Genomic DNA, 27,942 nt, shown 5'->3' with positions numbered 1-27,942 from the left:
TGTTTTCTACTGTGTTTCTATATATTGCACATAAGTGGTGGCCTAGTTTCATGTGTAATATGCACTTACTGTAAAGAAGTGTTTTCTCTCTTTGACAACAATAAACATAAATATCTCTATACTGTATTTTCTGTTGACGTGAATAACAGTGCATACTGGCCAAACACCAACACCAGATTGAGAAATTTGACTCTAATCTGATCTGAACATTTCAATATCTTATCTGAGTCGGAGGGAAGAACAAATACTTTTCGACACCTATTCTGTGAGAAATCAGAGTGGTGAGCGAAGCAAGACTAGTCTGTTGAGAACAACATTTCCAGACACCAGACACCACAGATGAAAATCTATATATTTTAAGTGTAAGTACATGTACAAAAACAAGAAGGAATGGTTGTTGGAATCCGATGTACAATTATTTTTATTATTATTTATATTTATTGATATTTGTTGAATTTTTGTTGATTGACAAACTGATAAATTTATAATTAAACATTTTTATTTATTAAGCACTTTTTTTTTACTGAGATAGCTACTTCACAAAACTCAATTTAAATTATATTACTTACAGTCAGCTAATGAGAATTATTTATGCCAATAACAAACACAAAAGGTCCCAGCTACGACTTTCTTTGAACGCACCATCTAACTACAGGAAGTGGTGGTGTATTTTTTTCAGGCGGTGGTTTAGCGAGCCAAGCTAACTATAACAAGGTGCAACTACACACAGCAACTGAAGTGAAGCCAGACCCATATCAGACTACAGAGATGAGTCCATCAGGAACTTGATACGCCAATATGTTGGCTGACAACTTTTTGTTGTTTCAGTGTTCAGTGATTAGAAAACGACACCGCGGACGAAACATTAGCTAGGACAACATCAAGGTAACGTCAACAGTTTGAACCGTCAGCGGCTCCCAGCAACACTCCTTACGCTAATTAGGTTAGGTTTGTTTTGGATCGTTGAGTTTGATGGGCAGGCTACAGTTAATGGTAGATGCTAAATTATATATATTATAATAGCAACGTTTGTATGGTTAGTTTGTAAACCCAGGCTGCGAGTCAAATCATGCCCCGTTTCTTTTGCGTTGTATATGTGTATCCTCTTTGGCATTTGAAGTGTTGGACATCATAAAAGTACTATTAGTTGGGATGAGTGTTTTCATGAGATCTGGATTCATGCTGATCGCAACTTTATGTTACTGCTCACTGAGAGACAATAACTGTAGTTTTGATAGATATGGCAATGAATGGTCATTTCAAAACACTTTGAAGTTTGTTTGTTATGATATAGAGTCAAATGTAATGTCAATTATTTATGCCAAATGTTAATCATATTAAATACGCTATTCCCTTTCTATGCCTTTTAATCTAGTCTAATATGAGTTTAGAGGTTTTATAAGCATATATTGATCATTGAGTCAAAATTATAAATATGCTTCATTAAATAGAGAGGCCCAGGCAACCCATTGCAAATCTATTTATGTGGGCTAGTTATGCCACCCTGAGAACATCATGATGTAAATTATACAGAAGAGTGCATCCTTCACATATGGTTTTGTTTCTATTGTACTGGAAACAGTGTCAGGCTTTAGATATTGTAGAGCAAAGAAAGATGTCCAGGTTATATCACCTGGATTTCACTCTTTGCATCAGCAAATACACTTTTAATGGGTTTACCTCAGTCAACACGCATACATGTTTTAATCTATCTACAATGCGGGACTCAGTGACTACTTGCTGTCTGAGCTTAGCACTTTTGAGACATAGAAAAAACCTTGGTTGCTGCAGACTGAACAATACTTAATATCCAGTTCACAGTATTTTCCTTTTGACATATTAATTTAACAGTCTAGTTTGACCTTCTCTTGGTCCGATTTTTGCCTTTTGCAATATTTTGATAACTGTACTATTAAAAACAACAACAGCAATAATGATTATATGTTTATGTTACTTTAACATTAAAAATGCACCATGTTCTTGTCTGCTTGTCTGTGACTTGTCTGTGTCTTGTATTGTACTGTACTCTATGAATCTATTATTTCTTTCAAAGATGACCTAGTACAATGCTTAGGTAAAGGAGCATGCACATGTTAAAAGAAGTAAAATAAGTTTTTGATTCTTATATTCCCACATTTCCTGCTTTTGTACTCTCTCTCTCTCTCTCTCTCTCTCTCTCTCTCTCTCTCTCTCTCTCTCTATATATATATATATATATATATATATATATATATATATATATATATTTTTTTTTTAACAAAATCTGTGGATGACTGGTATTTAATTGTCTTTATCTGTGTTTTTCTCCTTCACAGCTGAGTAGCATGCTGGACGTAGGGAAGTGGCCAGTGTTTGCGCTCCTTCCTCCTGAGGAACTACGGCTTATTCGGCAGGCTTGTGTTTTTGGCAGTGCTGCAAATGAAGCCCTCTATGTCACAGTTAATGATGAGGTAACACTTTAGCTTTAAGCAAGGGTGCTTTAATCCTCTTGTTTACAAAAAGATTTGTTGCAAGACCTGATAGACTTACTCTCCTTTCATAATATAGGTTTTATTATTGTCTATTTAGAAGTGGATATAACATGTTTCAGACTTCTCACTCTGTGAAACAGGTTGCAGTTCCAGTTATAGGGATAAGTAGATAGAATGAGGCTATATTTAGCCATACAGGCTTATACCTGAGCAAGCTCCATTTTATCCTGTGGAGAGGTGTCGGGCATGCCTCATCTTGCCACCCTTGCTCATTTGTTTGTCTCTATTGCCCTGGGAACTTTCTGACATTTTAGAGACTTTATAGACAATTAATCAACAAATAATAGACCGGTTATAATAGAGAGATTCAACTTTGACATATGAAAAATATTTAACATTTCATATAGATTTGGCACCCTTCGACTTGACACTTATTTCAAACCATAATTAAAATCCTATTCACGAAGTGTTTTTATATTATTTTGTCTCCTCTCAGTATGTCGTCTCACAAAATATGTTTTGTAAACTGGGATGTCCGTATTAATCAGTAAACAACATTTATTTCTCAAATTTATTAATATCGGTACCATATCTTCAGTGATGTTTGGTCTTTGCAGGTCTTTGCTCTGGGCACCAACTGCAGCGGCTGTTTGGGGCTCGGAGACCTTCAAAGCACTATTGAGCCGCGCCGGATTGATGTCTTGTGTGGAAAGAAGATTGAGTCCCTAAGCTATGGAACAGGGCCGCATGTTGTTATCGCAACTGCAGGTAATCCAGTCCAGCAGAGTTTTATTTGTCCCTGAGGGAACTTGTCCTCAAGATGCATAGAAATGACATCACAAACAACAAGCTGATTCATGCTAATGTCTAGAATCTGTTTTTATGATTATGCTGTGTCATTGCTGCCCACACACTGTCACATATCACCTAATCAACACCCAAACAGCATAAACAAACAAACTAATTAGAGTCTGATAACTTGTATTCATAGGGGTATGATCTGAGCAAATACACTAAATGTTCTGTGGATTAATAAGGCTTCCCGCTAAAGACCATTGTCAGTTACAAGGGACATGTTTGTATGCTGACATTTAATAATTCAGTATGTTTAGTACACAAGTGGCCTACTTGTTATTCGTGGGTAAACAAGTCGCACAATGTTGCATCAAACTGTCGACAATTGACCATAGAAATGATTCATGTAGATAATGTAATTGTACATAAAAACGATGCATTTTGTTAGCCAACCTATCAGGTTTGTAAATATAGTGCGTTTTATTCCAGTCAGTGGTATAAACAATACTTTTACAGCATCTGGAAACATTAAATAGAAAATGTATTTACTTGTTGTCAACTGTCAGATCTTGTATTACAAGACCTGTATAATATTTTACATTGTTAACAGGTTTTCGTTCACATTTGGATTACAGATTTAGCCTTTTATCCAGTTGCCTTAACTCCACTTTAAATCATGTGAAGTCAGCTGTTTCTTAGCTATTAATAAAATATTAACCACTGAAACAACATAAATGAAAGTTTGCCTGCTGCTACATAGACGGAGAGGTGTTTGCTTGGGGTCATAATGGCTACAGCCAGCTGGGCAATGGGACCACCAACCACGGACTGACCCCTGCCCTGGTTTCCACGAACCTCCTCAGCAAGAGAGTGACAGAGGTAGCCTGTGGCTCCCACCACACTATTGCCCTTACAACAGATGGAGAGGTAACCTATCATCAGTTGTGTCCGTTAGTGAGTTTCTCTCTGCTAATCTAATCTGTATATTTATTTTGACATTGAACATTTACCTCTGTGTTCAGGTGTACGCATGGGGTTACAACAACTCAGGCCAAGTAGGTTCGGGGTCCACTGCCAACCAGCCGACACCACGCAGGGTTAGCAGCTGCCTGCAGAACAAAGTGGTGGTTAACGTCGCCTGTGGTCAGCTCTGCTCCATGGCTGTACTGGACAACGGAGAGGTAATGGGTAACATTAATCTGCAGATGTTCAGCACAGACATCAATGAATCAGTGCTCTCAGAAGGCTACTGCAAATGTGTTTCACACATCTGAACATGATGTTCATGAATTGAGCAGTTGTTCACATTAAAAGTATGACTCATATTTATGTTTTTACTTATTTTCTTTTAAAAGAAATATACACACTCTTTAGAAATAAAATAATTTTTAGTCCCCATGAATCCAGAAGTTGCTGTGGTTTCTCCACTAGGACGACCGTGTTCATTGCAGTTTACATTAAATGCGTTTCTGCAAATGCTGACACCTTAGAACATGCATATATGTACTAAAAGAAAGGGAAGGAAAACAATGTAGATAAAATGGAAATAAGCTGTTGATATGTCAGACTTTTTACAGTATTTAAAATATATGCAGGTATCTAGGGCTGATGCCTTGATATAGTGTGTGCATAGTCTGCATTTGTCCCCTGTGTGTAGATCTACGGTTGGGGCTACAATTGCAATGGACAGCTAGGTTTGGGCAACAATGGAAATCAGCAGACCCCGTGCAGGATCGCTGCTCTCCAAGGTGTCAACATCGTCCAGGTAAGAGCCTTAGGAGAGTTGCATCTCATAAATCTCTGTCGATAATTGATTTCACTTAACGTCCTGCTTAATTACACTCTTTCTCCCATGTGCAGGTTGCCTGCGGATATGCGCATACATTGGCACTTACAGATGAGGGGATGGTTTACGCCTGGGGAGCCAACTCGTATGGGCAGTTGGGAACAGGCAATAAGAGTAACCAAGCTCTCCCCACGCTAATAAACACAGACAAGGAGAGGTTAGTACTTTGTTTTTACCCTGGCCTCAATTAACAGCGACACCTCTCTGCCACCACAACAGGTCACTGAAGGCTGCATGACAAGATCCTGAGCGATTAAGTCGCTAAATGCCTCAAAGGCATACATTGTTTAACATCATCGAGTAATGAGAGACTGATTGCTGACTCGAGAGAAGTATCATTAGAGAAGTAGTGCACTTGAGATATCTATTTGTCTATGATATAATGCCCTCTTTACCTCTTTTATTAAACATATATCAACAAACAGTCTGCATAAGAAGGCATCTGCAGTACTTTAAGGTTTGAATTATGCTGTTGTCACTAGGATGGTGGAGGTGGCTGCATGTCACACGAGCCACACGTCAGCTGCTAAGACCCAGAGCGGGCAGGTTCTGATGTGGGGTCAGTGTCGAGGTCAGGCTGTGGCCAGCCCCCACCTCACCCATTTCAGCAGCACAGATGATGTGTTTGCCTGCTTTGCCACACCAGCAGTCACGTGGCACCTCCTCTCAGTAGGTAAGTGTGTTGTAGGAAAATAAATATTTTTAGAGCTAAAGAAGAGCCCAATAATTCCTAAAACATCCTCAATAGTTAAGGATTTTGTTTTTGTTAATCATATGACATTGTCCCATTTAGCCGGTTACTGGTCAGAGGTAAATATACCATGCAGTGGGCACATGTGTGTCATAAGTACAAATCCCTAGACGTGGTTTCCTGTCCATGTTAAACAATCATATGTTTACCGATGATCTTGTTTGAACTCAACCCAAACTGAGGAGCATGAAACATATCACTTTTTTAGTTTACACTCCTGTTTTGTAAAGTTATTGACATCCCTCTGGAAAATCTGTTTAACTAACAAGCCACAGTGCTCTCATAAGTACAATTTGTTTCTGTCTGTTACCTGTTCTGAAGAGGAACAAATACTGACTCCAAACGAAGTTGAGACAAGAGCGTCATATCATTAGGGTCTAAAGCAGGGGTGGGGAACCTCTGGCCATCACGTGGTCACGTCATGTCAAAACACTTCAATTTTAAACGAGACGGTCGTTGACATCAGTGAACGCAGCGTGGCGAGTGTAGAGAAAGCTGGATGCAGAATGTCGCACTTTCCAGGAGAAATTAACGAATGATTATTTCTCTGTGGAAGTAAAAGGCCAGTGTGTCTAGTTTGTGCGGACGCGCTTGCGGTGATGAAAAATAATCTCGAGCGTCATTACTGCCCGAGACATGCCGAACTGCACGAGCTGAAAGGACGAGTGCGTTTGGATAAAGTTACTCTTCGGCGGAGTTTGGCCCAACAAGCAGCTCTCTGCAGAGCGTAACATACAAACATGGAAAGATAGAGAGGTAGACCACCACACCAAGAACAGACTGTTCCACCACTGCTGTGCATTTATCACTGCCATGTGCAATACTCACTTTATTTTCTATCAACCACTTGGTACTTTATATTATTTTTTATTCTATTTAATTATTGTTTACTGCCTTTTAACTTCATATGTTCTTTTGCTGTGACAAGATACATTTCCCCGTTGTGGGACTAATAAAGGATTCTGATTTCTGATAAAAACAGAAAGATACATGGATTAAAAAAAAGTTGCCTTTTTGCACAGCATAAAAGAAAAGTGAAATGAATGGGCTGCGTCTTAAAAAAATTGCAGAGGTTATGAGTTCAATAATTAATATGGCCCTCGAAGGATGTTGTAAAAAATAAAATGGCCCTTGATAGGAAAAAGGTTCCCACCCCTGGTCTAAAGGCATCCCTTTTATTGTAATTTTTAATAAAATAATTTACTTGTGTACCCTGTACATAGGTGTTCTGAACCTTTTTACAGTGAAATATGGCAGTTGTTACGGGACTGTAAAAAAGACATAACACTTATTTAAGCACTTCAGAGACGGGCCTCATTTAACAGAAAACATTTAGTTATTAAGTCGTTCTTTAAAAAACAAGTTGCTGTCTTTCTTTGTGCCAGATGGCGATGACTACCTGACTGTTGCCCAGTCTTTGAAGAAGGAGTTTGACAGCCCAGAGATTTCAGACCTTAAGTTCTTGGTTGATGGGAAGTGTATCCATGTTCACAAAGCCCTGCTGAAAATCAGGTACAGAAAAGGAGTCAAAGAAAGTGTGAGGCACATGATGATTCTTTTATAAAGGAACTGAAACCATGTCTCCATGTTTTCTTCTCTGATGTTGGGCCACTGCACTCTTTTCCTCTTTGGTGGACTCTTTTAAGAGTTTCTGTTCTTCCTTTCTGTCTGTGTGTGTGTGTGTGTGTGTGTGTGTGTGTGTGTGTGTGTGTGTGTGTGTGTGTGTGTGTGTGTGTGTGTGTGTGTGTGTGTGTGTGTGTGTGTGTGTGTGTGTGTGTGTGTGTGTGTGTGTGTGTGTGTGTGTGTGTGTGTGTGTGTGTGTGTGTGTGTGTGTGTGTGTGTGTGTGTGTGTGTGTGTGTGTGTGTGGGAGACATCCCCCTTAACTTTGATATGACCATTGTTGTGAAAAGTAACTACAATTATACCCGTGATATACGCTCATTATATCACGGCTAAGAACCAATCAGATTGCTTGATTTGACATGTCCGTTTTATAAATATCTACATATGTGTGTATGTATGTTACCTACTGAATGCTGTGTTGCCTCTATTTAAACTCCATCTGTTAGACAGTGTTTCCTCTTCTTTCCTGTTGATGTCACAGGGGAGCAAAGACAGACCTATTGTTTCCTGCCTTTCTTTTAATAACCACACTCGGACCCAAAGGATCTGCATTCCAGTCCCTTGCTCTTTTGCACTGTCAGTAGGAAGGAGCCAGACTGTCTGCGACATCAACCCTTGTGCACACGCTCACACGAATATGCAACAGAGCAAAACTCGTGCTTTGGCAAGATCACATGCAAATGACACGTTTGAGAAAGAAGATTCTGTTGTTTGTTCAACCGTGTCCCGAGAAGAAATGACAGGGAGCCGGTGTTTTATCAGTGAGGGAAACTGGTAATCAGTATTTATAATGCAGAGGGCCAAAAGTAAAAAATACGAAAGATTCTGTGGGTTGTTGGCAAAGTGCCTCTGCTTTGTGTCAGGAAGTGTATCAAGGCATTAAGAGTGAATCTCAAGTTCGATGACAAGAATGTATGACCATATTTAATTTTCACTTTGACACAATGTTATAGTAACAATTGCAATATATTAAAAGAAAACACCCATGAGCTTTTGAGGGAAATTGTGTAGTGGTGAGATGCAGATAAAATGGTATCGGAGAGAAAAGATGATTTACATAAATAGAAAATAAAGAAATTCTCAGTATACCTGTTTGCATTTTAAAAGAGCATAGCAGTGTTTTAGTTCATTAACTACTAATCATCTACACTTCATATTGCTGTTGAATGTTTTTTAAATGATGTAGTGTTTCAGATGTTTGAAGATATTGTTCCTTCTTCATATGCAGCCACTTCCATTGATTTCCATATAGTATGGAAATGAATTTGCAGACTCTGGCTTGAGTTGTGTGATCGATCATAGTGATAATGCAATTTGCTGCGAGTGCAAACTGCAAACTGCACTGCGTTACCTCAATGATAAACAGAACTTTGATAACAAATGAATGCAAATCTTGGTTTGAGTTCTCGGAAAGAAGGATATTGTTTTTGAATCGCTACAGCATGAGTTGCAAAATGGCAGTAGTGTTAAGTACCCTTTTGTAATACATACGCTTACAAAATGCTAATTTACTGGTGAGGTATCTTTTACCATGTCACTGGAGAAGTCAGCTCCTTTTCTTCCCTCTCCAGATGTGAGCATTTCCGTGCACTGCTTAATGAAACGGATGAGGATACCATAGAAATTCACCAGTTCTCATACCTGGTGTACCGAGCCTTTCTGGAGTACCTCTACACAGACACTATTAACCTGCCACCAGAGGATGCTATTGGTAAGCCCATAAAATGTACCACAGTCCTTTTGACACACTGAAAGTCAGTGCAGAAGTCCTAAACACACTCACCTGTGTGTTTTTCTTGTGTGTGCAGGGTTGCTAGACTTGGCCACGTTCTACCGAGAGATGAGGCTGAAGAGGTTGTGCCAGGAAACGATCAAGAGAGGCATTTCTGAGGAGAACGCCATCACTCTGCTCTCTGCCGCTGTCAAGTATGAGGCGCGGGTAAGCTCATAGCCCCTGACACACAGTCAAACACCATGGTGGTGGGGCCCTTCTCAGTAGCTAGTCAGTTATACTCCTCAGCACTGACCAGACAGCCCTCTTCATTTTTAGGACCTGGAGGAGTTCTGCTTCAAGTTTTGCGTCAACCACCTAACGGCTGTCACGCAGACCCAGGCCTTTGCAGACATGGACCACGACCTGCTCAAGAACTTCATTAGTAAAGCCAGCCGCTACGGGGCCTTCAAAAACTGACTAGAGTGCCCCTCTAGTGATGGATGCAAGGCGATGAGGTCTCAGCTCACTGCTGAGAGTCGACCCTAGACCAAAGTAAACACCAGGCTGATCAGCACTTCAAAGCCTCGTCGCTGGGGATGTTAACACTGGAGAGGCAAAGAGTTTAAGGTTTCACCCTCTGACTGATGCGTCTGTGTCACTGCTCTAAACCCAGCCGAAACACAGTAGTTGCTTGGGACGTAAATAAAGGGCTTGCACTACTCGAGCCGTCACAGGCCAGCATTGCAAAGAAAGATGTACCACAGTGGTCGTCTTTGTGTCACTGACAATAGGCTTGGCTAATTAGGTGTGGGATTTGTTTGATGAAGCTAGTCAACAGACAGATGGGGTGCCTCTCAGTGACAACCAGCTCATGCAGGTTGTCTGGAAATGCTTTATGCTAAACATAATACATTGCAATATAAGGGTTTGGCTTTGTGGTGTAAATACTTTTTTTTTTCATCGCGCTGCCCTTTAACAGTTAGTAATGATCAATGCGTATATTGAACTGTAGCCATGACCCTTCACATTGTGCTGCTTTTCTTTGAAGCCTAGTGTTTAATAGGGAAAAAATACAGCTACTCGTGTTTGACACCTCAAATGATCATTTCTGTCAATGTTAAATGTTGCCACTTTGTTTTATATTGTAGTTATTCACCTTTGCCATCCAAACTTGTGGTTACTGATCGGTGTTTGTACTGACCAACATTTGCACTGTTGACTGTCGACCACTGTCTGCAGGCTGATATGTAAAGGTGCAGTCAGTTATGAGAGATAAAGACATCCTACTGCACATTTACTTGTGTTCAGATTAACCCTCTCGGTGCAGCTTGAAACGGTGTCTGACTTACAAAAGCATATTGGTTCCCATGAAGCCTGTCGGAGATGTTACGCTGTAGGTGCAGCTGATTTTACAGTTGTGTTTCATTGCAATTTGGTATGTTTACAAAAATGTGGTTGTTTATTGTTTTGGGGTTTTTTATGTTGGCAGCAAACTCCTGGATCTTTTTACAAGTCTTGCTCTATATCTCTCCCCTGGTAGCACCTTGTGGTAATGAAATTGTGCTGGCTTTGTGTAATTGCCAACTGACTTCTGTTGAATATAGGCCTATAGGACCGTAAGGTCTATAACTGTAGTTACCAGATCATTCCACATTAAATTTTGAGATCGTCTAAATAGAATGTAACAAAATGCTTTAACTTTAACAAGCCAATTATTGTATGTTTTGGAACATTTTGATAATTATTAAAAATGCCTGCTTGTTCTCATTTTGTATGGAAAACGCTGTAAGCTGCTGACGGTGGCACTAATCGCAACATTTGATAAATTAAAATGTATTAAAATAAGTTACTGCATAATTTGATGTTTGTTTTATTGCTGTGATTGGTTTTCTGTCTGGTGCAACAATGTACAGCCTTCACATACATGTTTACACAAAAATACTAAAGGTCATTTTCAGCCCATACAACATGTTTGGGCAAATGTGCAGCTACAAACACATTAACTCTGTGTTACCAATCGCAGCGTTAAGCATTCGGTGGCAGTGTGCAGTGAATATCTTTTCATCCTCATGCATTTCGGTGCTGAAAGCCTGCTGGGTACCCAGGGTAGCACATGTTGCCGTTTTCACACCTGTGTCACACTGCTATCAAATAACAAAAGGTTAACTCATCTCTTATCTGCATAATTCACCCGCTCTAACTCTAAACTCGAAGGTTATGTGTCGCCCTATCCAGTGAGTGATATGTAAGCAAATTAAACTTGCAACGTGATTTGTTTAAAAGACATGCAATACTTAATACACAACTCGAAATATTGCTAGAGTTATGTCATTTGTACAGGAAGTGGAGACAATGATTGGAACGCGTGTAGGATGTAATACAATCTGACTCATGTTTGCACATTGAGATGTACCAAACACAGTTTCGAAGAATTCCTGCTAGAGAGAGGAAGTGCCTGTTATGCTACATGTATGCTTGTTTATATCCTGATGTGCAACTTTACAGTGTTGCATCATCCAGTCAGACTTCTTCTAGATTTCAAAAAACCTGCAAGGAAGATACAGGGTGTGGTAAGAATAACGGAGACTATCATGCAGGCTCGACTAAACTTAAATATAAGCTTCATTATGCGCTGAGCCCTGTCAGACAGCATGTTTGGTCATACTGTGATGAAAGCCAGATCAGCAGCTAACAGACCATAATTCACTTACTCGGTTCCAGCTAATGGCTCCCAAAACAAATTATGTCAAATTTATTTGCACATGGTTTTGAAGATATCGCCCAATGTGCTACATACAGTACAGAACACTTTGGTGCAATATTCTCTGGTGATTTTGGCTTTTTATTTCCTTACATTTTGCATTACAGTTGACAGAAGACAATCATTGCACTTTACCGTGTTATGTTTCTCCCAGGGCAAGGGGCTTTTTAACAGTGTATGCAGAATTAGGCTGTCAGTCAAGTTAATATGTTATGATATGGATAAAGCCTCAGACTAAACATATGTATATTGTCACACACAATTACTCAACATAACTGAGCCACGAGCTAAACGGTCTTGTATGAGGAATGAAATGAGGAAGTGCACACAGCTGCCAACGGTAACTGGCACTCCACCAAATGCAAACCTCCCTGCACTGATAAAAACAGGATCTAAAATATGGATTCATTTTAGCACGTTAAAACCTTTTGAATTTACCTAAAATAAAAAGATGTGGTGAAAGATCTCTCACTTAATTTAGAACAGCAGTATGACAATGTTAAAAATAACTCCAAGTAGTTCTGAATTTAAAAGTAGTAAAGGTATAAAGTAACACAAAATGGAAATGCTCAAGTAAAGTAAAACTTTCACTCAAGACCAGCCTGTGTTTTCTGTGTAGTTGATTAGTTCCCATTGCTCCATTATCTGTGAAACCTTTAAACATACATCGCCTGGCTTGTCTTTCACTCAGAAATAACTTTAATACCACTCTGCATATCTATTCCAGCATGCGGTGTAACTTGTTTTACCCTCGAGACAGAATTAAAGGTCTGACGTTCAGCTCTCTGAGGATGACAGTATTTAGTGAAATAAATGGTGAAGCGGGAAAATGAAACCATCTTCATGGCTATTTATCCGTCAGTGAAAAATAGCTCAATTCATATATACCAAGCTTTAACGAACGGGCAAGGTCTTTAAATTACAAACATGGTGTTCGTACCAGCGGTGCCAGGAGACCGGATGGCACTTTTTTCGTGTTGGTTTTCAGTGAGTCAGTAAGACGTGGTAAAAGAGCTTTTTATACTACTGTACATGCAGAGAGTGGTTGCAGTGGGGGAGTTTTTATTTTACAAAGCAGTCAAAAGCTTTAAGTTGATAAGGCAGTGTGGGAGAGCACAGACCTTCAAAGACCAGCAGCAGACTATTTTCTCATGTTTTATCAAATGTCAGGTCTCTGATGTAGTTTTCGTTTTGTGAAGAAAAAAATCTTAGGTAAAAACTAAACTCTTTTTCCAAGAGAAGATAAAGAACGAGATAAGAAAGTTAGGATTTTCACTATCTTTGTATTGCCCATAGCTCATACAGGCATGGAAATGTTACTTTAATGTTTTAGAGTCTGGAGAAGGATAATGCAGCCTAACTGATATAACAATCTCTTACCTTGTGTGCCTACTGTGGACCTTTTTTCTTATTTGCCTTAAAGTTGTTTTCAGGGCTCTGGTCTCTACACTCGCTGAGACTATGTGTTGCTGTGGCAGCCCTGAAACACTTCCTTGGCTTTAGTGGTTCGTGTATGGACTGCAGTACTATTGGGTTGTGCCGGTTTCGCTTGTCATTATTTATTTGTGGGCGCCTAGCACAACATTTGTGCAGTCTCTGTTTCCAAGGTGAACATGAATGAATGAGCCGAAAGCCCTTTGAGTCGAACTAAAGCTGTCCGTGGTCCAGAATGTCTTTTTTTTTACCAAGTTAGACATTTGTTCAGCAGTTTTCATTTGGGCTGCTGATTTTTATGTTGCAGAGATCAAACACAGTGAGTTTGGTGCTGACAGATGTGTTATTTAGATACTTCTTCAAGAGGTGGGATTAAGTCATTTGTTTTAAAAGTCACATGTGTGCCTCAAATCCAAATCTATTTTAATCCAAGCTTTTTATATTGTCATCATGCTTCTTTGAATTGAATGACATTTTACACCAACCACATATAACTTAATAGGAATATTGATTGTATTTACTGTTTGATATATGTTGTGCTACTGTCATTAGTTAGCATACTGAGGTTTTGTCAACAAAAAAAACAAAAGTAAGATATTTAACCCTGAGTTGCTCCAGGGAGACTGTCCCTGTAGTTAATTCACTGTAAGTCGCTACGCTAAATGTAATGTAGTTGCATGGCCATTAAGGTGAAGGGAACTTACTACCTATTTTCTATTTAAATAGTTTATTATTTTGGAGAAATACTTGTCCTTCCCCGTTTTTGCTGAATGTTAGATGACAGATTGACACCACTCTATAATGTCTGTACGGTAAATATAATGCTATCGCTTGCACCCAGTTAGCTTAGCTTAGTTTATATCCTGATGTGCAACTTTGCATCATCCAGTCAGACTTCTTTTAGATTTCAAAAAACCTGCAAGGAAGATACAGGGTGTGGTAAGAATAACGGGGACACCTTTAATCTAATATACGTTTTTGTGTAGTAAAATAGAATTTGTGAATTTTAAAATAGTTTTCAGACTGTCAAAGTATGTTTTGATTTTACTTTTATTACAGTCTCGTACTAAACTGAAATATAAGCTTTATGATAAGCTTTTTTGAATTGAATTTAACTGTCTAATGTCTGTATGGTAAATATAAGGTTTGCACCCAGTTAGCTTAGCTTAGCACAAAGACTTGAAGCAGGGGGAAACAGCTAGCCTTACTCTTACTCTAATAGTAACACAATCCACCTGCCAGCACCTCTGAAGCTCACAGTTAGCCCTGCATAGAAACAACAGAATGACTGTGTGTAATATCAAAGAGGTTACCCAGTGACAAATCCAGGGAGGAGAATATCTCTTCAGCTTTTTGATCTTGCTTTAATTATTAATGAATGTTTATCATATTTTAGCTTATAGTTCTTGTTTATGGCACATTCCAGGCCAGTATAACTAGTTAGCTAGTTTGCCCAATCTGTCTAACACAAGACCAGACTTTTCTATTTTGGGTTTAAAGTTTGTATTAATTCAGAAGCAACTTTGAGTAAAGGTGTTATGTCACAAATCTTAAGTGTGAAGTCGTATTCATGTTGCATTCTTTGTTTTTGTTTTACGTTAAGTTTGAAGGTTTGTAAGCCGTGTGTGACTATACTCCTGACTGCCCCTGATGATCGTTACACAACAATGTATTGTCACCTGCTATCTTTATCATGCATGTTTCTCCTCTATTTAAAAGTCTTCAGTCTTGGCCTTGGGGGTGCAAAACAGTTTCCTGGCATTGTGAGAAATGTAACAGTCCAGGGATTTCAGGCACATGTTTTTGTTTAGCGACCACATACTTGCATGTGAAGAGCTTGTTTTTATGTGCTGGATGGAACTATTTTGTGAGTAAAAGACAATAGTTCAGGTTTTTCTTGAACATTTAACTCTAGCCTTGATGGTGTTGTTTATTTTGTGGTGGACTGACAAAGAGAGGCACAGTGGCTATAAAACACCCACTGACTCTTTGATTCTCTGCAAGATTTTCCTTCATTTGTTTGGCTATTGTTGGTAACTCTGTGAAGTCGAAATGAACCATCTTTGGATCAGTGTCACATTACTAAACCAGAACGGATACTGTATGTTTGTATCACTGGAGTAAGTTCAAACTGGGGAAATATTATTCTAACCAATAAACAATTTACATGGTTTTATTCAGATGTGAACTACAAAGCGTGGATTTGGCAGAAATGCACTTGTTTTCTCTGCTAGACAAGATATTCTTTTACTGACAGGAAACCCCGAGCAGGTACTTCCTGTTTGAAACAGTTACAGCCACCCAACACAAATACACTCAAACTGTTTACAGTATTCACTAACCAAACCGCCAATCAAGACGATGAGAGCACTTTCAAGTTATCTGAGATTAATTATTTATAAACTTCACATACCTCCCTGCTAAGCTACTTCACACACAACAATGGCCTCAATGTTTTTACTGACTGCCAAGTGGGGACTTTCTACTACAGGAGAACTTGAATGCTATTTCACAGAGGGCTGAAAGCTGTGGGCATGGACTGAAGAACCTCTGAATAGAGAAAGCTTTCTGTTCTGTCTCATTTCCTTTCAGAATACAGCTGTTCTTCTTTAGAAGAGCTGCTGCCCACACAGGCTGTCATAAACAACAAGGAGACAGTTCAATGTGTGTATACTTCCCATCCGATATGTGGTGGCACTTTTGACGTCTTTATTAACAGCTTGACTGATGAGTAAAAAATAAAACTAACCGCAATCTTTCCTTTCTGTCATGCTGTACAGGCGGTGGAAGAAGTATTCAGAGTCTTTACTTATGTCAAAGTAGCAATAGCACAATGTACTTCTGTTCCAGAAAACACATAAGTTATAGCAGTGAAATGTACCTAAAGTGTCAAAAGTAAGAGTACTTATGAAGAAGAATGGCTTCTGTCTGTTGTTATGTTATGTTGACCAAGTATCATATTATTGGAATATTATTACGCATGCATAAACATGTAACCAACGTTTTATAATGCAGCCGGTTGAGATGGAGCTCATTTGAATGTATAAGCATTTGAGCAAATTAAACAACACAAATGTATTGTATAAATAAGACCATCATAGGTTTTGTACAAAATAACTTAATTACCAAAGTAACTACTAATCAGTGCTGCTAAATAAATGTAATAAAAATAGTCCCTAGTATAAACTAGCATATTAGGAAACAGTATTTATTTACTATGACTATCATAAGGTTATGTTTCAACTCATAATAAAGGTGTTATGCTTTAATATCTAAAAATGTATCAGTAAACAGATGCTTTCACCATAGATATTTGGCTTTATAAAGGCACACTTTTAAACTAGTTGATTTGAAAAATTGCTTTATAAGAATCTATATAATTGTTGGTATTACCCTTAATATTTCATTTTTAACTTTTGTTCTCTCACTGCTCTAGTAAGAATTGCTCAAAAACGTTCATTTTAAATATGTATTCATGCATCAATGGGTTTATACAATAGTTACAGTATTCCAGCTAATTATGCATTTGATGAATTCCCTCACAATGCAGAGTGGTTTTGGTTGATTCCCACTTAAACTAGAGCAGACAAAGAAGTAGGAGGAGTTAGATAGAAAGCAGTAGGAGGAGTAACTACAGCTGCTCTCTCTTCCAAAGTACAAAAACTGCCTGTGAGGCACAAAGCAGAAGTAGAGCTCTGTCTGAGTGTGATGCGTGCTGAGCAAAATCAGATTCAGAGAACGAGACAAACTGAGGAAAGAGAGAGAGAAGTAGACACTGAGCTACTCAGTCAGTTAGGGAGAGAAAGAGAAAGAAAGGGGGGGGGGGGGCAGGAAACAGACTGGACAAACAGTGACACTCACATTGTGACACACAGACGGAGAGCAGGAGCTCAACTCAAGCTCCAGTCAGTGTTCCTGTGATTAAGCCTGGTGGTTTGGACCTTGTGAGAGGTGGACAGCTAATGACAACGTTGCTGCTTTTGAACAAAAAAAAGGACAAAAACACAGAGCTGAGTTTTGACAAAGAGGAAGGAAGGATTTTTGCCATGAGGACATCTCTCTCTAACGGACCTGGATGTGCATCACGCCATCATTTCTTTTGTGGACTCTAATTGAGGACTTCTTGAGTGAAAAGAAGACACATTTGCGTGACTGATTTATCTGAGTAAGTAAAGCTCAGCCTGCAACTTGCTGGGTGCAGCCTGGGGCAGGGGGAGGGGAGGTCGCTCCGGCCTGAATCTCTGTCCTCTGGGAGGGATCTTTTCAATATGAGGTTACCCCCAAGATAACTACATCAAGACAGGGGAGGGGCTCATGCTGACCATGTGCTGCAGTCTTCTTTAACATGGACAGTTGTGTTGGAAAGAAACCTTTTTACCAATGGCCTGAATGATCAGATGTGTCTTTCAATGTATCCTGGTTTAGGACTGTTCTGTGCTTTACTCTCCATTCATGGTGAATTCCCTGTGCAGGGCAGCCCTTTCATTATATAGCTATTACATAACAGCTATTGTCTCCCAGAATGTCCAACAATACCTTCCCGACTGTCAATTTAACCCATCAATGGGCTGACAACAACTCTGCAAACAGCTCTACCTGCGACAAGAACGATGGTTTCAAATACCCATTGTACAGCACCATCTTCAGCATTGTGTTTGTGGTGGGACTGATCACCAATGCTGTGGCCATTTACATATTCACCTGCTCTCTGAAGCTGAGGAATGAGACCACGACCTACATGATGAACTTGGTAGTGTCTGACCTGCTGTTTGTATTCACGCTGCCTCTGAGGGTCTTCTACTTCATCAACCAGAACTGGCCTTTTGGAAGCATGCTCTGCAAGGTCTCCGTCTCGCTGTTCTACACAAACATGTATGGCAGCATGCTCTTTCTCACCTGCATCAGCGTGGATCGCTTTCTAGCCATTGTGCACCCTTTTCGCTCAAGGGCCCTGAGGACCAAGCGCAATGCTAAGATAGTGTGTATTGCTGTATGGGTGTTGGTGCTGTCGGGGAGTCTCCCTACGGGGTTCATGTTGCAGACCACCTCGAGTGAGAACAACAAGAATAACGCCACCTTCTGCTTCGAGAACTTCTCCTCCAATCAGTGGAAATCTCACCTGTCCAAGGTGGTGATCTTCATAGAGACAGTTGGCTTCATCATCCCGCTTCTACTCAACGTATGCTGCTCCATCATGGTGCTGCAGACCCTGCGAGACCCCCAAACCATCAGTCGTGGGAGCAAGCTGAACAAAACAAAGATTCTGCGCATGATAATTGTGCACCTTTTAATTTTTTGTTTTTGCTTCATCCCCTACAATGTGAATTTGGTTTTCTACGCTCTAGTCCGTACTAAAACTTTAAAAGGCTGCTTTGCGGAGTCGGTGGTCCGAACCATCTACCCAATAGCCCTCTGCATCGCCGTGTCCAACTGCTGCTTCGATCCCATTGTTTACTATTTCACCTCGGAGACTATCCAGAACTCCATGAAGAGGAAGTCTCAGGTCAGGCGTTCGTATGAAGTAAAGTTCTCAGAGGCCCTGCAGTCAGAAACCAGCTCCAACTTGCAGTGTAGCCTGAGGACTCTCAAAGCAAAAGTCTTTCACAATGAGTCGTCAGTGTGAAGGTGGGGTTGCTACACTTAGCAGGAAAATGTTACAATCGTTCCTTAGAAAAACAAACCTCCTTGAGACAATGGGAATGGATTTTTTGGAATTGCTTTATGAAGCACCTGCCAAAGTCTTCATCTCAGGGCAATTGTTTGGACTTGTCATTGACAGTCTCTGCTCTGCAGTATTACTGCTACATGACCCTTTGTTCACATCTGTGGATTTATTATTTACTAATTTCCCTTTCCTGTGGAATATCTTGTAATTGTGTCAAGCATAATTACTCTACAAGTGACCTGGAGGACAATGGGATCACTGCACAGCATAACACTTATGATATTGAATTCTACATGTGCCTGTAAATTTGTACATTTCTGTGGTAAGTTGTGGTGTTAACTTTAGAATAGTAACTATTAAATTAACATAAAGTTATACCAAGCTATAGATTGTACAGGGCTTTGTTTTTTTGTTATGTAAATGTCAAATAAGTGCCTCTTTTTAGTCCAGGCACCATTTCATTGTAGACTATATGTCTTTATTGACCATTAAATGCACTGACACAGAAATCCACATGATGAATAAAAGTCATATACTGTTTAAAACAAATGATTGTATCTGGAACCTTTTTGATAATTTAAGTGAAGCAAATGCAAACTATTGATGCTGGAATAGGAATGATTTTAAATGTTGAACTTGAACACAACATAATGGACCAAAACTCAAAGATTTGGAGGTAAATAAGTACAAAGTCTGATAGACTTATGTCAGAAACCCACTGGGGAGTGCCAGCTTCCTGTGTGGCAACCAGTAGTGAAGGAGAGGAAGTCTTTATGAATGGAAACTGACAAAACAGACTATTCACATATTCAGGCAAAGATTAAGTAAATATATATGCGAACGTGGTGTAAGATTCACCAGGTCATAAACAGCATAATTGGGCTGTAGGCCATAATTATGTCTGCTTAAACATAGTGAACGAATCAGTTAGTTCTAGAAAGGAGAGCAGTCTTTTATGTTTAACTTAACCTAGATAGAAATTCTATTTTAGCGTCCTGTAACATTTTGTTTTCCTCCTCCACAAGAACAACATCTGCACTGAGTGGTAAAGCTGATCCTTTGATCAGCAGATAATTACAATTCTAACAGTTACACGGCATAATTAAATTGCTCACAGCCTTATGTGTATAAAAAAGTAAAAAAACCCAAAATAAATTATGAAAAATATTCATGAGTAAGTACTGTTTGCAGTTTGATAGAAAAACAAATGCATGTATGGCCTGCTGTGGACAAGTTTACAAGTGATGAAGCATCAGTGAGGAGTCAACACAGCATGAGAGTGAATAACAGAAAGCACATGGCGCTCTAACTTTACTGACATAGCCTGAGGGTCAGTCAGCGGCACTTTATTCATACCCAACCTATAACTCTGGTTCTCAAGCCATGTGAGCGAGTCGAGGACAGGGTTGAAGACCCCGGCTGTTGTGAAAACAAACAAGTACAATGTGACTCTGAGGCAGTTCATGTCATCTGCAGCGTAGGCCGTCTTAAAGCGGCATCCTAATGTGAGTAGCTTGGCCACATGTTTACTGAACATCATGAACTAATTGTTGTTTTAATCACTATGTTAAACTGCATGAATGAGGTGTGTATTCAGCACAAACAACCGTTATCTGACCACCAGGTGTTCATAACTGTTGTCATCTGGGCCAAAGGTCAGGGCCGAGACAGAGATGGACAAACAGGAAATCACAGTTTAAATGCAGTAGAGATAAGTTAATACATTGATTAGCTAAACTAAATAAAAGAAGTAAATGCTGTTCTCACTGAATATGTCCACATCTCTCCTCATAAATAATGAGTGGTGTAACTTCTAGACGTTTCTTAATTGTTTCCATTTTAGAGCAAGTTGCTTAATGTCAAGGGCATGAAGTTATATACACATAAGTCTTACGGTTGTATAAGCTTTCTGTATCAGGGATGGGACACCTCACGTGAGCCCAGCATGCTCCTCTGCATACACAACAGTTATCTAATCAGCCTGACCTCTCCTTCTCAGCGTGCTGTAGAGTGAGAAAACACTGACGCCACACTGCTTGTCATCACATAACACTGTTCTGCTTTGCTCTGGTAATTTCAGATGGGAGCAAGATGGGTCGAGGATCTGGGATTTTTTTTTACGTCTGAGTGATAGGAAGAAACTATCTTTATAAAATCACAGTTGTAAACATTTATACTTCTAAGATTGTGACATTCAACGAAGGATTGACGTTCAATAGTTTTATCTACCTAAAGCAATACTTCACACACAAGTATACCATTTGTATATCAATTACTTACCTCTCGTTACCTTGAAATCTTTGAGAAAATGTTTTCTTGCATGCCTCCACAATGAACAAAGAATCAGAAAACTAAAACAATCTATAACAACAGCAAAACTAGACCTATACCAAAACATTTGTTTACAAACTCTCACACAACTTGTGCTGTATAAAGTCTCATTTATCCAGTTGTATGCTCACTACTTTCTAAAGACATGCATTTCACTAAAGCCTTCATATTCAAAACACTGTCAGTGCGAGTCTGGACTGTTGATGAGGAAGTGCATTAAATAGTGCGATTTGAGTAAAAATTAACAGTGTGAGCATTGTAAGTCGCTTTGGACAAAAGCGTCAGCTAAATGAACTGTAATGTACTGTAATGTAAAGTAGTGAATGCGATTGTCTTGCTGTTGTTGTTAAAGGCGGCCCGCATTTATATCAATTCATCAAGACTTTTTTCTCAGTTTTTGGATTCTTCGTTCACCATGGAGGCATGCGAGTAAATCAAGGTTTTCTTCAAGAATTGAAAGTAACATGGTGTGAGTAATTGATTTACAAATGGTCATGTTGTCTGCATGAAACACACATTTAACATATAACACATGTTTGCATAGATCAGCATTTAGGGATCCAGCATATAAATAATTCATAGTTAAGTAACTGCTGGAATCCTCCAAAGTCACACAAACTGCATGGTCATCACAGTCAGTGCCATCCTTCAGGTCTTAGTGGAAAAAAAAACAAGTCTGTATCCGGCCTTTAACTTTTAGCTTCATGTTCCTGTTCCCCAGCAGTAAACCCAGCATGTTCTCTCCAATGAACCTCTTAATGGCTGCTTTGAAGTTCTGTCAGACCCAACTGACTGGAGATCCTCTGGTGTGTTGAGAACTCGTGTCAGGAGTAATTTCTGCTGGGGCATTAGGGGGACCTCAGTATGCGTGTGCTTTCGGGGAAGACGAGGTTGGGCTGGGTAGGGGGTGAGATTGGGGTGAGGTCCTTGTCCTCAGATTCACTCCACAGTTCCAGATCACATGACAAGGGAACGCCTGTCCCACTAAATGGATCCGGGGGGAAGGGGGTCTCTGCAAAGTATAATCCACCGTTTCCCCTGCATGGCTCACAGGATAAATTTAGGAGGAAATGGCTGTTATTACCCTGATATGGCCAGTGCCTATTTAGTTAGCTGCAACATTTTCCCACAGTTACACTAGAATCACATTCCACATCTCTGGTATTTACAATCCCACCTTGCTTTTGGGGTAAACAGGTATTATTATCGTTCAATAAAAAGTTTGTCACTCTCTGGGGGGTCAGAAAACTTGCTTGCAAGACAACTTTCCGGACTGGGAAGGAGAAGGCAATAAAAACACACAATGCGGGAGACAGAACATTGCATTAAATAGCCATTTGTGAGGATGTGGTTTGACAAAAAAAGAAGGTTGTTGTGCTAGCACACAGCCTTACTCATTCTAAAATCAGAGGCAGCACTGAACTAATAACCAGCGGTGGAATGGGCTCAGTGTCTGGAAGGAGGGAGGTAAGCTAAATAACTGCACCAACTAGCAATCCTCCCTAACTCCCTGTCTTCTTGGACCATAAACAGGCCTTATCTATCTCCGGAGGAGTTATTTCACCAGATCAAGCTTCTGGTTGCATAACATCTTAGGAATGAAACAAAAAGCATAAACAGAATGTTGATAAAACACTCCCTTCATCTGGGTACCGTGGTATTTACAAAAACAGATATGCAGCATGCAAGTGCTCAGCCTGTTAAGAACAGGAAAGCTCATGCTGCTCTCCTATATATTTCAGCAATGCAGCCAGGAAATTGAATTGGGACATTTCAACCACAATGCTCATCATTATTCTTCTCTTCATCGACCGGATGAGTGTTTACCTTGGGGCAAGAATGTGTGCCTACAAATGGTAGTTGCCGCATGTGTGACATAAGTATAGGAGCCAAGAACTTCCAGTGAAATTGCAAAGATCTGACAGGCGATGATTCATAAAAAAAAAAGACCGCTCTGTGGCTCAAACTGAGAAAAGTCATGCCTGCACTGTGTTTGCATTTGTGTGGATGTGCATTAAAAGCCCCAGCATGAAATGTGACTTGTAGGAAGAGAGGTTAACAGTTGTGATTAAATCTTTTTTGTGAATCCAGCTGGGAATTCCTACTCTAACATGCAATTACACACACTGTAGCACTCATTTTGACTGAAAACTGCTATCCAATAAAGTACTGTACACTGCAGACTGACTCCATCCCCCATACATATTACATTACAGGTCATTTAGCGGACGCTCTTATCCAGAGTGACTTACAGTGAACTAACTACAGGGACAGTCTCCCTGGAGCAACTCAGGGTTAAGTACTTTGCTCAGGGGTACAAGGGTGGCAGAACTCACGACCTTCTGGTTTGGAAGGTGTACCGGTGGGTAGGTGTGGATACATACTCTCAAGACTCTCATACAACATACAGATACAACAGTACATCCAATGTGCTGCTGTTGCTTCAGTCTGAGTGTATCAGCCTGGCTGAACATGGTATTACAGTCTGTTGGCTGTAAGAAAAAAACCTTTATGATTAGGTGTGTTCTGCTTGATGGGACAGGTTGGGCTTTCCTTAGCTGTGAGTTCTTCCTCTGGAAACTCCTGGGGATTTAAACAATGTCTGACTAGCCAATGTGGACACATTAATCCTCCCCAGTAGCTACAGCTTCTAACCAGAGAGGACAGGCCACTGGTGCGACTGACAGACTTATGAGAGAAAGGAAGGGTCAATGGGTCAAATCCCATAACAGCCACATGTCCTACATGCTCTGTCAAAGCGTCTTTGGGCCAAATGATAACATAAAAACTGACTAAATGTTTTATGATGTACTTATGATGTATGATAAACTGCTACATAGGGTTAGGGTTATATTAAGCAATTAAGAATTGGTCAATAATTGAGATACATTAGTTAATAAACCTCTTTTGAAAATGAATTAACCAAATTATGTAATAATTAGGTTTAGTGTATTACATTACCAGGTTTATTTAAGGGGCACATTGTCACATTTTAAAAAGTAACTACATTTGTATTACCTGCTGGTTGTTACTGCAGCTCTTGAGTGATGCTGAATCCTTATTTGCATGTTCACTGTACATAATTGTGGATAGGTGGTAAAATAAGTACCTCAAATGTCAACTGAACTGTACTGTAACTAAAGAGCGGGTCAGCAAAACTTGTACTGAAGCTGGAATCAAAACCTATCAAGTTTTACACAGAGGCTCCACTAAGCACATGGCAGGATTAGTAATACCCGGGCCCCGGCACTAATACTACAGTACAGACTCATAAACAAATGCCCATAGCACACTCCACAGCACAACCACACATAAAAGCTGACGCTTACAGGTCAGCCTTGAGGTCAGCGTGTTCCCCATGAGGAATTTCCACAGAGCCTCTCAGACCACACAATAGTTTCCCTCTCCTCTTCAGCAGAATGCTGTCTCCTTTAACTGCAAAAAAAAATTGCTCTTTAATTCTCGAATGAGGTCCTCATTTTATCAACCCACTGTTGTCTGAAAGCTACAGCTCTTACTAAAGTTCATCATGTTTATTGTTTAATCTACAAGTTCCTGTTTTAAAATAGGGATGTATCTCCCACAAAAGAACATTGATGTAATCAAACTGAAAAAGGACATGCTTAAAATACGACCTCTACATCTCTTTAAACCAGACTTTCGGGAGCACACCTCATTTATTAACACTGCGGCCTAAGGCTGGAGAAGGACACGGCTCATTGATACCCCCGAGGTTATCTCCATAAAAAAAAACCACACAATTAGCCCCATGTAACAAACAGACAAGACGAAGATAATTCCACTGAGGTACCGTCAAGCAAGAGAGGCAAGTGATATCTAATCTTCATATATTGATTGTACTAGTTCACTTGTTTTCCACTAAAAGCACATTAAGGGAACATTTTGCAAGTTTCAGTTTCTGAAACATCATTAGTCCTACAACACATCTCAAACACCCATGCTTTTTAGCCCACGCCAACACAGAACAGTTTCTTTTGGGTCTTTACGGTGTGAAACATTTCCAGTGATACGGACACGGTTGGGTGTGCTGGGAAAGTCCAAGTGGCATGACTGATAAAAACATTAATCATTAACTTGTCATTCTTTTCTGTTTTAGATCAATGAGATGAATGCTAACTGTGCATCTACACAGATTCACAAGACTGAAAGATTGGATTTATGCTGGGGCACGGACCACTAGCCTTTTTCATGCCTAGCATCTCCAGCAGTTTCGGTTTTTAAATTAAACTGTGTCGAACTCAATGCTGTGCTTCATTGACATACTGGAATATTTCAAGAAATATTTTATACTGTAGGTCTCCTCACTGTGGATATGTTCATTGAGGGAGTTTCTCTGCATCAAAGTTGTGCAGCCAGTGCCTCAAAATCAGATGCATTACCCCAATGCAAAGTGTTGTTTTTCACAGGATATTAAACAGAGATAAAAATGACGGGGGTGAGATGTTTCACTGAAAAAGCGGAGGAGCGGCTGCAGTGTAAGGTGGGGGAGGACCGTGTGTGACATGTGATTCATGTGTAGATCACTGAAGCAAGCGTTAAAATTCACTTGACATGAAAAGACATAAGATACGTAAGATAAGTACAAGAGTTCACGCTGGAATAATGTACATTTGTTAGGTGATATCTGAAAATCTGCTGCTGCCAACATAATACAAGTGTAGTCTGTGGGAGCTACAAAATGGATCATTTTTATATACATTTCTTAGGAAGGATGAGCTGAACTTCACAACTTGAAAAATTAAAAACAAAAATATACAATATATGACATTTAAATACATGTAAATGTATTTACAAAGTGACGGGCCAACAGAGCCTGTGACCCTGCCCAAAGGTGGACCAGCCCATCATGAGTCAACAGGCGTGTGAGCCACAAACAATAGCAGGGTTTACAATTGCAAATGGCGCCCGATAACCTGCACAGAGCAGGCACTGTCCAACTTCACATAGCACGGGATCCAAATTTAACTGTTCATGACCTTTTTTACATTGAGCTGCCGATGACTTGTGGAGCTCCACGGCAAACCCTGCTCATCTATTGTCTGATGCAGATCTACAAAGCACAGGCAGGAGACAATGGAGGGTCACTGCAGAGGGCTTGAAATAAGCACAACAATGACAGCTCCAATATTTATAGTTGCAAAGAGACTCCCAACTGCAGCGCCTAAGTGCTTTGTTATTAACAGGAAGAGCTGCTCCCCGTGAAGAACAGCACTTCTCTTTACTGGGTGACTCATAGTGGCAGGTTTCATTGTTTCACTTAATGTGTGGTTGATACCACTGAGGGTATAAAAGTCTTCTAAAAACCTTAAAAACAGTGCAGAAACTAATGTAGCTGAAAATAAAATAAAAACCTTGCAAAAGTTCCCTCAGTTTGAATTTGGTAGAAAATGCCTTTCTAAGCATCGGTAGCCAGACAGAGATCACTGGGTCATCTTGCATCTGCAGCGCTCTTCCTGTGTGAAGCTGAGGGCGCTCAGAAAGTAGGCCAAAAAAGAGACAATATGACATACAGACAAAAGTGAAACGTAGATCATTGCAGATAACAAGTGTCAATATTTCATTAAGGGTGATGACAGAAGGTGTAGGTCGAGGTGTGCAGACAATCTCCCAAAAAGACCAAATGAAAGGTCTTTTAAAGTTCATCATTTGATAAGAGAGGAAGCTGCTATCAGGTCACCAGGGTGAGCAGAAAGAAAATCAATGAAGCACTTCAGATTAGATGTGTGAGCAATGGCTGCAGATTCCACCATTCTGAGTACATACTGAAATACAGGATGTAACATGTTCTGGGTAAGACTGTGAGTAAAGACTCTCAGTTGCACTGATTTTCTCGTGTTAGTTGAGTTAGCTCGCACGCGATGGTCATGATCAGGATATGGTGGTTTTCGTTGCACCTGCCAACAAAAACACTGCAGCGAGTTCACAGAGGTATAAACACCTCAGTGACACGGAGTTTTCAGTGTAGGAGTGCTGCACAGATGAGCAATTCATTCAAAGAGAATTATTATCTTTTACCCATTTATAGCCATTGATACAACAGACACGACTTCATATCCTTCCTGCCAGAGGAAGCTCCTGTTCATCTGCTTGTTTGGCACTATATTTTCTAAAGTACAACAGTCAAAGGTGGTGGACTAAATCACCAGAATACCTGCACAATTTCATGCAAACCAATAGTTGTGCAATACATTCTATCTTTGTTTATAGTTTGTTTAATTTTCAATGAGACTTTGTTAGAGAGGCTCATTTCTGAGGCTTTTTTGTGTTGTTTTATTAAATAGAAATATAGTGTGAGATTCTGTTATTTTATATTAATGACATAACCTGTTTATGTAAATGGTTTAGAAAAATAAGAAGCAAAAAAAGCAAACAAACAATCTGATAGTTTGATTTGAGTTGATACTCAAAAAGTTGATACTCAAAAAGAAGGTTCAATAAATAAAACCCTCCAAGTAACTTTGTTTCAGCTCTTAATAACACAATTGTCATTATACCATCCAAGCTCAGACTCCTCAGTTTACATTAGATG

The 27,942-nt window shown here is 39.8% G+C and overlaps 2 protein-coding genes across 3 annotated transcripts; both read left to right on the top strand.

Moving 5' to 3' along the window:
* The first annotated feature begins 650 nt into the window (after positions 1-650).
* Positions 651-11,055, top strand: rcbtb2 (regulator of chromosome condensation (RCC1) and BTB (POZ) domain containing protein 2). Of its 2 annotated transcripts, XM_029446836.1 has the most exons (12): positions 651-885; positions 2,316-2,450; positions 3,089-3,239; positions 4,027-4,193; positions 4,289-4,447; positions 4,924-5,031; positions 5,127-5,269; positions 5,595-5,785; positions 7,249-7,375; positions 9,059-9,198; positions 9,296-9,426; positions 9,538-11,055. In XM_029446836.1, exons 2-12 carry the CDS (start codon positions 2,325-2,327, stop codon positions 9,676-9,678), a joined length of 1,584 nt encoding a protein of 527 aa, XP_029302696.1. In that variant the 5' UTR covers positions 651-885; positions 2,316-2,324; the 3' UTR covers positions 9,679-11,055. The 2 variants fall into 2 exon arrangements, 1 of the variants encoding a protein (XP_029302696.1); XR_003833312.1 differs by lacking the exons at positions 9,296-9,426; positions 9,538-11,055 and adding an exon at positions 7,969-8,261 and having other exon boundaries at positions 9,059-9,193.
* Positions 11,056-17,092: 6,037 nt separating this feature from the next.
* On the top strand, positions 17,093-19,610 carry lpar6a (lysophosphatidic acid receptor 6a). Its single transcript, XM_029447250.1, has one exon. The coding sequence runs from the start codon at positions 17,919-17,921 to the stop codon at positions 19,017-19,019; it is 1,101 nt and encodes a 366-aa protein (XP_029303110.1). The 5' UTR covers positions 17,093-17,918; the 3' UTR covers positions 19,020-19,610.
* Positions 19,611-27,942: the final 8,332 nt, after the last annotated feature.

This window comes from Cottoperca gobio, chromosome 13 (assembly GCF_900634415.1).
Source record: "Cottoperca gobio chromosome 13, fCotGob3.1, whole genome shotgun sequence".
Classification (NCBI taxonomy): Eukaryota; Metazoa; Chordata; class Actinopteri; order Perciformes; family Bovichtidae; genus Cottoperca; species Cottoperca gobio.
This window is presented reverse-complemented; position numbering and strand designations above follow the sequence as displayed.

Excerpts from the sequence above, each read along its gene's own strand:
- rcbtb2 (XM_029446836.1), top strand. The coding sequence starts at position 2,325 with ATGCTGGACGTAGGGAAGTGGCCAGTGTTTGCGCTCCTTCCTCCTGAG. Across the intron at positions 2,451-3,088 it reads ATGTCACAGTTAATGATGAG|GTCTTTGCTCTGGGCACCAA; the intron begins GTAACACTTTAG and ends TGGTCTTTGCAG. Across the intron at positions 9,427-9,537 it reads CTGTCAAGTATGAGGCGCGG|GACCTGGAGGAGTTCTGCTT; the intron begins GTAAGCTCATAG and ends CTTCATTTTTAG.
- lpar6a (XM_029447250.1), top strand. The coding sequence starts at position 17,919 with ATGTCCAACAATACCTTCCCGACTGTCAATTTAACCCATCAATGGGCT.